General features: G+C 38.5%; 1 protein-coding gene and 1 pseudogene across 5 annotated transcripts in view; one reads left to right on the top strand and one right to left on the bottom strand.

Moving 5' to 3' along the window:
• SETD2 (SET domain containing 2, histone lysine methyltransferase) overlaps window positions 1-14,783 on the top strand; it is a 123,271-nt gene that overhangs the window by 56,954 nt on the left and 51,534 nt on the right. For 2 of the 5 annotated variants that reach the window (XM_042978793.1, XM_042978794.1), the window contains exon 12: window positions 1,276-1,938. In XM_042978793.1, the coding sequence (XP_042834727.1) occupies window positions 1,276-1,938 (663 nt within the window). Of the gene's footprint in view, window positions 1-1,275; window positions 1,939-4,890; window positions 5,504-14,783 lie in introns of all 5 variants that reach the window. The other 3 variants (XR_006214767.1, XR_006214768.1, XR_006214766.1) reach the window with 3 other exon arrangements.
• Window positions 9,565-10,174, bottom strand: LOC102955143 (annotated as a pseudogene).

Here is a 14,783-nt window from a genome sequence, read left to right as displayed (position 1 = left end):
ACTTAAATTCTCGTGTTCTAAAAAATTAGTGAAGAGCTGAATTCTGGATGACAAGAGTAAGAACATTTTGAGGAGTCAATAAGTGTTTTAAAGATCTAAATAAATGTTCATTGCAGCATTGTTAGTGGAGTTGTGATGTTTATACCTCCCCATGAAATAAACAATATTTTTTGACCTAGTCTAAATGTAGTTCTTTTTAATATAATACCAAAGTGTTGCATGTTACATACAGAGATAGAGAGAGAGAGAGATAGATAATACCAAATAACTTTTAAAAACGTCAGGAATAAGCAAATAAGTGGTTGTCTTGCCTCCATTCTTCTCCCAGGAGATTTGGCAATAAGTAGAAGTTGAGGAGGACTTGGGGTAGGTGGGTGGGTTGGTTGGTTGGTTGGTTTCTTTCTTTCTTCCTCCATCCCTCCTTCCCTCCCTCCTTTCTTTCCTTCCTTCCTTTTTTCCTTTCTTCCTTCAAGATCTAGTTGACTTTATTAAATGATTTATGAATTGGGCAGCATCCTATCGAGCAAGTGGAGGGGAACTCCCTATCCTTGGGGTTTCTGTAGAACTACATTAGGGAGTACTTTAGAAGAAATTCTTGGATTTCTGGATGGAGGGGATGATTATCTCTGAAGAGAGAGTCTCACTTTGTTAGATAGCTATTTATCAAAAGCTAAACGAGGTAAGTAATATCTGCATTGTTTTGTGTGTGTATGTGAGACATCATTTAAATATATGTTGTTGCATAGTTCCCAAGCCTATATCACAGTCATTTGGGAAACTTTTTAGAAAAAGATACCCAGGATGAGGTCCACTAGCGTATGTATATATACGGGTGTGTGTGTGTATATACACATACATACACACACACACACACACACACACACATATATGTATATATGTATGTGTATATGTATATATGTGTGTGTGTGTATGTATATATATATATATATATATATATATTTTTTTTTTTTTTTTTTAAATCTCAGGTTTGAGAAGCACTGGTGGAGGATATTAATTGCTCCTGTTTAATATTGTGAGCAGTTACCTGCCCACATTTTTATTTTTGCTGGTCAGTCTTAAAAAAGTTTTCTTTCCTTTCTGGAGGAAAATAATATTATGACATTTAAATCCTTTTGTAGTTATAGAGACTTTGGTCTGAATAAGACAGTAAAGAAACCCCACTGCTCTTGCAAAAATGATCTGAGTCCCATCCAGAGGTTTGAAAAGTCAACTGTGTAAAGTGATGAGATTTTTTTTTTTATTGTGTTTAATCAGATTATAAAGACTTTGGAACACTTACCCATTCCTACTAAAAATATGTTGGAGGAAAGCAAAGTACTTCCAATTATTCAACGCTGGTCTCAGACCAAAACTGCCATTCCTCCGTTGAGTGAAGGAGATGGGTATTCAAGTGAGAATACGTCACGTGCTCACACACCACTCAACACTCCTGATCCTTCCACCAAGCTAAGCACAGAAGCTGACACAGATACCCCCAAGAAGCTCATGTTTCGCAGACTTAAAATTATAAGTGAAAATAGCATGGACAGTGCAATATCTGATGCTACCAGTGAGCTGGAAGGCAAGGATGGCAAAGAGGACCTTGACCAGTTAGAACACGTCCCTGTAGAAGAAGAGGAAGAGTTACAGTCACAACAGCTACTCACACAACAGCTGCCTGAGTCTAAAGTTGAGAGTGAAATCGCCATGGAAGCCAGTAAGCTACCCATATCTGAACCAGAGGCTGATGCTGAAATAGAGCCTAAAGAGGGCAATGGCACGAAACTGGAAGAAACTATTGCTGAGGAAACACCATCCCAAGATGAAGAGGAGGGTGTATCTGATGTGGAGAGTGAGAGGAGCCAGGAACAGCCAGATAAAACAGTAGATATAAGTGATTTGGCCACCAAGCTCCTGGATAGTTGGAAAGACCTAAAGGTAAGGAAACATTTCTGTTTACTTTAACCTGAATTACTCAGGTCTAGAGTTCCACAAATCTTAAGTTGAATTACCTACTTTTCTAGCTATACATATATTTGAAAAATGGAATACCATCTCTCTTACTGATAACTAATTACAAATGTCTCAAATCTTTTAAACCTTGGCAAGAGATATACCAGCCAAACTAATATACAGATATCCCCTTTTCTTCATTTAGAAAAGCATATCGCAGCAGTGACTTCAGTTTTTTTTTTATTTTTTGTAATTTTTTAAACATGTACTCATTTTTTGAGAGACAGAGAGAGACAGTGCAAGTGGGGGAAGGACAGAGAGAGAGGGAGACACAGAATCCGAAGCAGGCTCCAGGCTCCCGGCTGATCACATAGAGCCCAATGTGGGGCTCAAACTCACCAACAGTGAGATCATGACCTGAGCCGAAGTTGGATGCTTAACCAACTGAGCCACCCAGGTGCCCCAGTGACTTCAGTTATTTAAGTGCACCTTACATTAAAACCAAAACCAGAAATACGTTGAGTTACAAACGTATGATTCTACATTTGAAAATTCTTTGTAAGAGTGTATGTAAGAAAAAAAGTCAGTGTTTAAAGTAATTGGAAATTAATATATTGGATTAACTAAAAATTAATTTTTAAAAATTAATTATAACTGGAAAACCAAGGTAATTCAGCAACTTCTTATCAAAAATGATTGAACACAAATTTCTATTCCAGTAAAACAACTTTATATGGAGCTAGTTGGTGTTCAGTTCCATTATTGTTTCTGAAATAGGCCTGTCTTTAAATGCCTACTTCTTTGGTCAAAAGATGTTACCCAGAGGAAAATAGAGAGGTCTGGAACCCTTACGCCTAATACATACGAAATCTGTCATTAAAGAACGTAGCAAGATGTACAGGGTTTGCTTTGCAGAAAACTCAGTCTGGGTCTTGGATAAACAGAAGTGAATAACAGGATGAGCCTAGGAGAGATGTGATACATTTTGATTGTAAGTGATCTGTATCTGGGATTCAGGTCTTGAGGACCCTGTGGGAACAGGTTACTTCCTAGCTTCTATTTTTCTGTTCCTTTCTTCTGTCAGAAGTGAAGCAACCAGGTAAACCAGCAGTACAGGTTTATTTGCAGTAAGATGGACAACTGAATCCTACCTGTCCCCAATTATGATTACAAAACTCACCCATTAGATCCTGCGATTTGACCCATATGGAACTGACCTCACACTGAACAAAAGGAGTAGTTGATTGGTTGTGCACTATTCTTACTTCCGGCATTTGTAATTTGCTGTGTTGAGACCCTTCTTTAAGTATGGTGTGGTTTCAGTTCTCGCTGACCTGTTTGCTACTCTTGCACCACTTAGAGTTTATCGTTACTCAACCTTATTAATAAACCTTGTGAAATCCTTCCTTTTTATAAACCTAAAAGGAAGAATTCATAGTAAATCTGCTTATGATACAACACGTGAACTGCAGGAACCAGAATTGCAGTTAAAAGAAAGAAATGCTGGAATGGTCACGTGGGTGGACCTTCATTTAAGGCCTGCTTTGTGAGGGCACAGGAGTGTGGAAGAAGTCCCTCTTGAGTTTGGAGGCTAGTACAGCCTGTGGCATGACTGGCTTCATAAGGAAGGTGGAAATGGAGACCTGTACTCGAATGGGCATAGAAAAGGCCTTACAGACATAGTTTTACAGAGTGAGAATGGGGTGGCAGACCCAGTAGTTCACTTTTGCCTGATAAATCTCTGGTTGACATAAGTTTAAAAAAATGAGATTTAAGCATCATTTCTTTAAAAACCTGTCTCTTCTTAAAACCTGGAAAAAAGTAATACTTTCGTTTCTCTCTATGGTAGTTTTTTATTGTAATGGTAGTGGTATGAATTACTCTCTGGGATATCCTTAACTCAGTTAGCTGTAACTGGTCATTTAAAGTCACACTCTAGACGTTTTTGAGTCCTACGAAATTATTTCTTCCCCTGCTTGTCCTCGTTCCTCCTGTCTGAAAGATCAAAGCAGTTGCATAGCACTATGTAGCTTGATGATCCTTTTGACTTGAGGCTCAAAATTTTATTCATACTTAAAATATATCCTTCTTAACCTTCATACTTTGGATGTATCCTGATTCTTAGCATCAAGGAAGCCATTGAATGAGATTTTCCTTCTTCAAACTTTAGTTTGCTCTGGAATCATTACTCACCTAGAATTGCGTGACTGAGAAATGTTGTCACTTGACTGAACTGTGATGTTTTGTTACACATTGGTGTTGGGGCTCTTAATTCATCTGTCATTCTGTTTAACATTTACCATGATTCTAATTCCAAAACTCTGATTATGGTTGTCAAGAAAAAAGAGAGAAAGAGAGAAAGAGAAAGAAAGAACTTTAGCCAGCATTTAATCAGAACATTGAAATCAGAAACCCATAATTTGAACATGTTTTAGATAAACACATGGACTTGATGTGATTACACTATACCCATACTATCCCGGCATTGAAAGAGTTAACTACTTCTGTCTGACTTCCACCTATGTATTCAAGTAGATGTTGGCAGAAAAGACAATGTCTTATTCAGCCAACCTTTATTAAGCACCTATTGCCAAGCACTGGGTTAGTTGCTGATGTTAATTCCAAGATCATACTAAAAAAAGCATTACTCTAAGACTGTGGTTATGTTAGCCACTCCAAGCTTCCCTGACCTTCTGGGGCCACTGTAACATTGTTGGACATGTGTTCCACTTGGCCTTTCTACACATTGGATGGAGTGAAGAACTGAAAGAGGTTGCTTCAGATCCTTAATCTTGATTTTTGCTGTGAAGGCAGACCATAGGGATCATCAGTAAATGAAAGAGGGTGGGAGGGAAGGGAATGAAGCTTCATGAATTACTCTTTGTCCTCCCAGATCTGATGATGATCCCCCTTGTAACTTGAACCATTTCCATCTAGCTTCTCAGGGCAGCAAGGAGCTTGTTAACATCACCAGCTGACCATGTGTCTCCTTTTCTCAACTCCATTTTCAACTTCGTGCTGAAGAAAAACGAGAACCTAGCGTGCATTCTGTGAAGAAACAGGAAGATGGTTGGGAAGTTGGATGATGCATGAAAAATATAATAGGTGAAAAGAGGACAGAGGTGGTTAACTCACTGGCGCCGGCGTTATTTTGGTGCGTCCATTGCCGACAATGGATGTCGTTCCGGGAAAATCCCGACTCGTGGCGAGAAAGGATTAAGTGAGCTACTTTTTCTATACCTCTATACACAGGACTGCTGCCATGGCTCCACAGGGCTTGCACATTTTGACTCCTAAAGTAGACCTAAACAAGAAACATCACCTAACACATTGCTACTACACATGAGCATGTATTTTCATGTGCAAATTTATCGGGCTACATTTTCAGCAGGGACATGTGCGTATATTTCTATTTGCAAAAGGAATTACTGTACATCACCCCTCATGCTGAAAATATACCCTAGACTTCACAGGGCAAAACAGTTGGTTATAAGTGGTCATTGATTATAACTTCACTGGAAAATCCTCATTTGGATCATGAGAAGAAGAGGTAAGGTTCCTGTGAATTTGGCAGTTTTTTTTTTCAGTAGATTATGATGGCTAGTGAAACCCAGTAGATTATGATGGCTAGTGATTCCAGAGCCTCTCTTGTAAACACTTAGACTGCAGGATATGCATCTCTCCTTATAATGAAATCTGGGTAGTTACAGTTACACCTGGTTAACATGATTTAGGGGCACCATTCTGTACATGTGATAAGTTGGACTATTCTTAATAATACTCTTCTTCGTGTTTATGTCAAGACTATCTTTAATTCAACAAACATATTATTTGCCTAGAAAGTTAAGCATTAAACTCTTTACAGAAAGTTTAAATAAAACATAGGGTTACTCAGCTGAAAACGTTTAAGTCACTACTTGGAATTTCAGTCTGTAACTGATATCCTATGTGGAATCTGCTATGCAACATTTCAGAATGAAATTATGTACCCTGGGTTTCTGTAATAAATTTCAAAATCTTTCGTAGCGATTATTCTGTATTCATAAGGATCAATATTATCCTTTCCTTTAAAATATATTTTTTTAAACATTTATTTTTGAGAGAGAGAGAGACAAAGCACAAGCAGGAAGGGGCAGAAAGAGAGGGAGACACAGAAACTGAAGCAGGCTCCAGGCTCTGAGCTGTAAGCACAGAGTCCGACACAGGGCTCCAACCCATGAACCATGAGATCATGACCTGAGCCCAAGTTGGATGCTTAACTAACTGAGCCACCCAGACGCCCCTCCTTTAAAATTTAGAATTGCCCCCAAAGAAGCAGTCTTAGATACTGCTACATTGAAAGTTGTTTTTTTTTTTTTTTTTAAGTTTATTTACTTATTTTGAAAGAGAGAGAGAGAGTACGTGTGGGGCAGAGCAGAGGGGAAGAGAGAGAGAATCCCAGACAGCAGGCTCCGCACTGCTAGTGGGGAGCACCGTGTGGGGCTTGAACCCACAAACCGTGAGATCATGACCTGATCCAAAATCAGGAGTTGGCCTCTCAACCAACTGGGTCGCTTAGGCGCTCCAAAGTTTGTTTTACAAGTATCAGACTTAGTAAAAGGCAAAAATGGTCTAAAGCTTATTAGTAGTCCATTTTGTTATTACTGGATAGGTCCTTTAATCTAAATCATGGCTTGGCTATATCTGTCCCACTGCTTGTTTTTGTAAAGATTTTTGGGAACACAGCCATGCTCATTCATTTACATACTGTCTGTGGCTGCTTTTGCACTGTGGTAAAGTTCAGAGTCTGGCTGCTGGAAACATTCTGATTTTGAGTGAAGTCATTTTGATACTTTATTCTTTTGGATGAACTCTTAATTCTGTTTCCCTAAAGACATGATGATTATGGTTCTATAGCTCATGAAGTTAGTTTGAAAAAAAAAAAAAAGTCTTGACTCTGTTTGGGAAAAGTTACTTTAAATAATTTGGATGTAAGGCTGTCTGAGAAGTGGGAGAGAAGAGACCTTTACGCAATGTTGTTTTTCCCTCAGGACCATGATCAGGTTAGTTGGAAACTTAAGGGAGGTTTTGAGTATAGATAAGTTGGTGCAATCTAGTCTTACATGTAACCATAATAAAATGTATAAATTTTTCTTAATATTCCTTTTACTTTTGATGTGATTTCAGACTTATAGGAAAACTGCAAGGATACTATTCTGTGTATGTATTCTGTATGTGATACACATTCTAGTGACAAATGTAGAAAAAAAGCTAAAAATTCCTCTTATTCCTCCACCCAGATTCCCCAATGTTAACATTTTACCAAATATGCTTTATCATTTTCTCTTAAAATAAGTTACAGATGTGACATCCATTTCCCCTAGATATTTTAGTGCATATTTTATAAAAACAAGGATATTATTCCATATGACTGCAGTATATTTGTTAAAATCAGCAGATTAGTGACAAAATACTGTTATCTGACCAACAGATCTCCTTCAGACTTTGCCAATTGTACCCATAATGTCTATAGCAAGAAAAAAAAATCTGATCCAGAATTGGAGCTAAAGTGTTATGTTGGGTTGTATCTCTCTAGTATCCTTTAATCTGGAATAGTTCCTAAGTCTATCTTTGCTTTTTATACATTTCAAATTTTTAAAATATTTTGAAATTTTTTTAGAATATTCCTCATTTTGGGCTTGTCTGAAGTTTTCTTTTGGGTTCAGGTTATACATTTTTGTCTGGAATAGTAAGGAGTATCCTTCACATGATGTTGATTTGTTCCACTATTGGCACTGTCAACTCCAATCCCTTGGTTAAAGTGGCGTCTGCCAGGTTTTCCAACATAAAGTTACTGTTTGATCCTTATCATTAAAAATTATCCTATAGGAGCACCTTTGGAAGTGTGTAAATAATCTGCTTTTTATCAGATTTATTCATTAGTTTCAACATCCAGTGAATTTACCCAAATCACTTAACAGCTGTGATGGTTGCCAAGTGGTGATTTTCTAACCCCTCATTCCTTCTGCTCCCCTCTGTTTTGGTTGTAGCCCTCTTGTAAGCAAGAGCTTTTCCTGCTCTCCCATGTAGTTCTGTATTCATTGATTTTTATCAGTTTAGGCTCATGCATTCTCATTTTTTTATTATTTTTTTATTTTAATTCTCTATTAAACATTCTTCCAAAGCATTATTTTACCCTGTATCTTACAGTTATAAGAAATAACATTGGCATTAGAAAAACTAGGAAGAACGATAAATGTTTCCTTCTTCTATAAAGAAAGAAAATTATAACAAAGGACAGAGCTTTACACATTTAGTTAAATAGGAGATTCTGATTTGAAAACTGCATCTCAGAGCAAACGTGTATTTGCTCAGTTATTACTATTTTCAGTTTTTTTTTAATGTTTGAGAGAGAGCAGGGGAGGGCAGAGAGAGGGAGTGAGAGAAGGCTTCATGCTGTCAGCACAGAGCCCAGTGTAGGGCTTGATCTTATGAAACTGTGAGATCATGACCTAAGCCAAAATCAGGAGTTGGACACTCAACCAATTGACCCATCCACATGCCCCTGTTCAATTATTTTTTAACAAAAATACTTATTTTTCAAGAAGGAAACCCAGTACAATTTTTTTATTTTAAAAATAGTCCTGCATTCAGCTATAGTTCCCCCTGGCCCCCGCCAAGCTCTGATCAGATTTATTTTGATTTGGGAAAAGTTTTCTTTTAAACATCCCAGTACAGAACTTTTAAAACTATTAATAGAAAATAAATGAAGAACATTAAGTGCACAACACTAATTACTGGCGAGGTACTGGTATTCTGTTTCTTCCCTGCTTCTCCCAAGAAAACCTTAAATTGAATCTTCAGCAGAATGATCCTTAAATATACTTTATAAAAAATGAGAGCTTTTGTTTATATAACTTTTAGATTTTGTCCTTCCTAATTTTATTCTGAAACTCAATTTTATGCCAAATCATATTAGCTTTGTAATGTACACTTGTATGCAGTTCAGCAAAGCAGTAGTATACCTCAGGCTCTGTTCCCCCAGAGTTTAGGAAAAACAGAATTGGTCACAGGCATGTATTGATTGATTGAATGATTGATTGAGCATGTGTGTACACACCTGTGTGAGATGGAGAAGGGCAGAGGGGGAAAGAGAATGTTAAGCAGGCTCCACACTCAGCACAGAGCTCAGTGCAGAGCCTGATGCAGGACTCAGTTCCACAACACTGGGATCATGACCTGAGCTGAAATCAGGAGGCCGGCACTTAACCAACTGAGCCACCAGGCGCCTGGGTCACAGCCATTAAAAACCAATCTAAGGGTACCTGGCTGGTTCCCTTAGTAGAGCATGTGACTCTTTTTTTTTTTTTTTTTAAGGCTTATTTATTTTGAGAGAGAGAATGCATGAATTGGGGAGGGACAGAGAAAGAGAGAGAGAGAGAGAGAGTCAGTCCCATGCAGGCTCCACACTGTCAGCACAGAGCCCAATGCGGGGCTTGAACTCATGAACTGTGAGATCATGACCTGAGCCGAAATCAAGGGTCGAACGCTTAACTGACTCAGCCACCCGGGCGCCCTGAGCATGTGACTCTTAAACTCAGAGTTGTGTGTTCAAGCCCCATGTTGGATGTGGAGCATTAAAAAAAATTAAAAAAAATAATAAAAAAATTAAAAAAGCCATTAAAAACAAATCTCACACTGTTTGCCAGTGTGTAATTTCTAAGTTCTGACAGTGAAATATATGGATATAAATCTGTATATCTCATCTTTAGTTTTCAAAGGTAGGCAGAGGGGATTCCTCACAGTTTAGTTTTGCTCGGCTGAAACTGAAGACTTTGTAACTTCATAGGCAGTGATTGCCAGTGATTTTCAATTTGCCTTGAAAGAAGGCCAACTGAGGATTAATTTTACCAGTCATTAAAGCCAGCAAGTCCAGGTCAGCCATTGGGACTCTGCAGTCAGCCTTCTTATCTGAGTTAGGAAGCACTGAACTGCTGTTCATCACATCCACCACCCTGGTGGCTTCTTTACCTCCAGGGCCATCCTTTACCTTGAAGGCAGAAATACTACCAATTTCTTCACAAACTGTTCCCCTTCCTCTTTAAGCTTCTTTTCAGTCTCCTTGAAGACAAGATTTGCCTTAAATCTACCAACTGCAGAGCGAATTGGGGCAGCCTTAATTTGATGAGTTCTAAAAGAACCAGCAGCTTCAGGAAAACCCATTTTGTACAGTGTGACAACCACAACTCCTACAGTGCCTAAATTATGCTGCAGAGCCTCCTGGGTTCTTGTTTTATTCAGTGAATTATCCATTAATTTTGTTATTTATTTGCTTAAGTTGTCCCTTGTTTGGCCAGTGTGAGAGACCCTTTAGGTTCCCTTCTGTGTGATTTTGACAGGTTGCCGTCAGTTTTTTAACCTGGAACAACATGCTATTCCAGGCTTATCTTGCACTTTCCCTTACCCAGCCCTGGAATCGGCCATTTGTCCAATAAACTCTGCTTTCTATGATGTGAAGTGAGATTGAGAAACCAAGATCTGGAGGCACCTGGCTGGCTCAGTTGGTTACCTGTCTGACTCTTGATTTCAGCTCAGGTCATGATCTCATGGTTTGTGAGATCAAGCCCCTGGTCCTGACAGTGCAGAGCCTGCTTGGGATATTCTCTCTCTGTGCCCCTCCCCTGCATGCTTGCTTGCTCTCTTTCTCTCTGAAACAAACAAACAGAAACTCTTATTAAGAAACCAAGATCTGGGCTCTAGATGAAGTCATTGCTACTGGGGCATTGCTTGTAGGGGCTGTCACCAGACCATATGTATACGTACATACGCATATGTGTATTTCTGTGTATGAGTAAATGTGTGAACACATAATGTACTCAACCTGTCGTTTCTCTCGCCTTCCTTCTGTTAATCTGAGACCACACCCTTGTCTGAATCATTTGGATTTCCCTGTGATTTTCACTATTCTGCCTATCCCTCAAAAGGTGGTATTTCTTGCAGCACCTGAGATTTCTTTTGTCCTACATGTTAAATAGGTCACATTGTCTTCTCATTGCCATTTTTAATTCAGGCTCCTGTCATTTCTTGCTTAGACTGTTGGAACAGCCTCCTGTTTGTCCTTCTTGCTCCCATTCCTCCCTCCCTTCATATTTTCCTTTATATGCTATCGTGTTATCTTTTTAAAAACATAGATGTGATCTGGGTCGCCTGGGTGGCTCAGTTGGTTAAGCATCCGACTCTTGATTTTTGGCTCAGGTCATGCTCTCATGGTTCGTGAGTTAGAGCCCCACGTTGGGCTCCACACTGAAAGTGCAGAGCCTGGTTGGGATTCTCTGTCTCCCTTTCTCTCTGCCCCTCCCCTGCTCGTATTCTCTGTCTCTGTCTCTCTCTCAAAAAAACAAACACACACACACTAAAAAAAAATAGATGTATCAACAGGAACCTCTAGTAGCATCACAGAGACTCCCATTAATTCAAGAAGAGAGCCTTTAGTGTATGACATGAGAGGTACTTCTACATTTATCTAACTTTCTTGCCCAACAGTGTTTCTTACACATTCAGTGCATGAATCACATCAGGCTGTTCATACGTACTCACCCTTCCGTGGCCTTGTGCATGCTGTTCTTTTTGCTTGCAATATCTTTTCTTCTTTCTCTCCGTTTTTTTTTTTTTTATCTTCCTTTACTTAGACTTACAGTTGCAGCTCATTCTTTGTGATACTTTGTCCTTTTCTGTATTTCTCTATACAGTAGTTGTAATCTTAACAGATTACTAAAATTAGTTGCTTAGTCCCCTCACTGGACCATGAGATCTTCAAGGGCAAGGATTGTATCTTGATTTTTGTAGTAAAGGTTACTTTTATTATGGTATCATTTAAATAGTGGTTATAATAATAAGTTACCTCTTAATAGTAGTGAATGACTACTATGTGCCCCCTATGATCAGTAGCCAGATTGCTGTTTGGAAATGAAGATCTGATCATGTCAGTGTCCTATTTAAAACTTTTATATGGTTCCTTATTACACTGTTATAATAAAATCCATTTTTCTTCATGAGGTTTGCCTACCATGATATAGTCTGGTCCTTATTTATTTATGCAGTCTCACATCAAGCCATTCTGGCCCCCCCCAGTGGGTCTGTGCTACTAATGTTCATACACACGTGAACACACATTCATTCATTCCTGAAAACACTTACTTCTGTTTGGATGTCTCTTGTGTAAGTTTCATCCTTTCCCCAGGAAAGCCATTCCCGTTCCTCTAAGAGTATTCTGCCCTTTCTGTATGGTCTCATAACCTCCTTTCCAGTCACAGCACATAATATTTCTTTCGTACTTGCACGGAGTGTGAGGGCAAAGAATGCTTATGTCTTGGTCATTCAAGTCTCCCCAGGATATGTCGTTTGACACTTCATAAATATTTGAATGAAGTGTGAAGAAGTTTCATCTTTCCCCATGGTATCACACTGCTTCTTGAAACTGTGGTGTGTGTATTTTATTTGATAGGTGGTCAGAAAATATTTGAATGAGTGTCATATAATCTTTACAACCCTGTGAAGTATACATGGTGGTGTTTTTATTCCCTGTAAAACAGAAAACAAATAGGCCCATGAGGTTGTGACTTAGCTTTTAAGTGACAGAGCTGAAAATTGACTTGGGTCTTCTGATTTAAATCCCATATTCTTTCCATTCCCTTTTGCTGATCTAATAAATAGTGACTTCTATATCTTTGCGAGGCAATTTATATAATTATGTACCTTTGGTGAATACTTCAGATTTCTCTTAATCTGCTTCTGATTTAGAAACTAATAAGTCCAAATACATTCTGAAATCTTAGAAACTTCCATTTTAGTGTTTTATTCAAGTTGTTTTTTTTTTTTTTTTCCCCGTGCAGTAGAGATTGGCAAACTGTGATCTATGATTGAACTTCAGGGCATTTTCAGAACCCCTGAAATCATATGCAAAACTGGGGTTTTTCTGGGGCAGGGGTCCATGAATATGAGCAGCTTGTCAAACAGAGATGTGTATATGTGTGAGTTGGGAAAAGAATGAACTGTGGTCCAAAAAGTATTTTCTGGGTGATCTGGACATCAGGAGGTTTCCTACTCTTTTTTTTTTTTTTTTTTTTTTTAAATGTTTATTTTATTTTTTTGAGAGAGAGAGACAGAACATGAGCAGGGGAGGGCAGAGAGAGAGGGAGACACAGAATCCGAAGCAGGCTCCAGGCTCTGAGCTGTCAGCACAGAGCCTGACGTGGGGCTCGAACTCACGAGCCTTCGAGTTGTGAGATCATGACCTGAGCCGAAGTCAGCCGCTCAACCGACTGAGCCACCCAGACGCCCCAGGAGGTCTCTTACTCTTAACTGGAGTACTGGCTGGATCACCTAATCTTCTTTTTTTTTTTTTTTAAATTAAGTTTTAAACTCCAGTATAGTTGACATACAGTGTTTACAATAGAATGATCTGACAATTGTACACATTAGTTGGTGCTCATCATGTTAAGTGCACTAATCCCCATCACCTATTTCACCCACCCTCCAACCCACTTCTTGTATCCTGCAGTTCTCTATAATTAAGAGTCTTTTTCTTGGTTTGTCTTTCTCCTTTTTTTTCCTCCTTTGCTCATTTGTTTCTTAAGTTCCACATATGAGTGAAATCATACGGTGTTTATCTTTCTCTGACTGGCTTATTTCACTTAGCATGATACTCTAGCTCCATCCGTATTGTTGCAGATGGCAAGATTTCATTTTTTGGCTGAATAATATTCTATTGTAAATGTATATAATATCTTCTTTATCCATTCATCTATCAGTGGATACTGGGATGCTTCCGTAATTTTGGCTATTGGAAATTATGCTGCAATAAACATAGGGGTGGGTATATATCTTCAAATTGGTGTTTTTGTATTCTTTGGGTAAATACCCAATAGTGTCATTGTTGGATCATAAGGTAATTCCATTTTTAACTTTTGAGGAACCTCCATACTGTTTTTCACAGTGGCTGCACCAGTTTGCAGTCTCACCAACAGTACAGGAAGATTCCTGTTTCTCCATATCCTCGCCAACACTGTTGTTTATGTTTTTGATTTTAGCCATTCTGACAGGTGTGAAGTGATAGCTCATTGTGGTTTTGATTTGCATTTCCCTGATGATGCGTGTTGTTAAGCATATCTCTCTTGGCCATCTGGATGTTTGGAGAAATGTCTGTTCATGTCTCCTGCCCATTTCTTACTGTTTGATTTGTTTTTTGGGTGTTGAGTTGTATAATGTATAAATTCTTCATATATTTTGGACATTAACCCTTTGTGAGATATGTCATTTGCAAATATCTTCTTCCATACAGTAGGCTGCCTTTTAGTTTTGTGGGTTGTTTCCTTTACTGGGCAGAAGCTTTTTATTTTGATGACGTCCCAGTAGTTTATTTTTGCTTTTGTTTCCCTTGCCTCAGGAGGCCTATTTAGAAAAATGTTGCTACAGCCAATGTCCGAGAAATTACTGCCTGTGCTCTCTGAGGATTTTTATGGTTTTAGGTCTCACATTTAGGTTCTTAACCCATTTTGAATTTATCTTCATGTATAGAGTAACCCAGTGGTCCAGTTTCAGTATTTTGCATGGAGCCATCCAGTTCTCTCAGTAACATTTGTTGAAGAGGCTTTTTCCCATTTCCTATTCTTTCCTCCTTTGTCATAGATACATTGATCATATAAATGTGGATTTGTTTCTGTGATTTTTATCCTATTCCATTGATCTGTGTGCTTATTTTTGTGCCAATACCATACTGTTTTGATTACTACAGCCTTGTAGTATAACTGGAAATCTGGAATTGTGATATCTCCAGTGTTGTTCTTTTTCAA

Source organism: Panthera tigris, chromosome A2, assembly GCF_018350195.1.
Source record: "Panthera tigris isolate Pti1 chromosome A2, P.tigris_Pti1_mat1.1, whole genome shotgun sequence".
NCBI lineage: Eukaryota > Metazoa > Chordata > Mammalia > Carnivora > Felidae > Panthera > Panthera tigris.
Note: the sequence above shows the minus strand (reverse complement) of the source record. Positions and strands in the feature narration are given on the sequence as shown.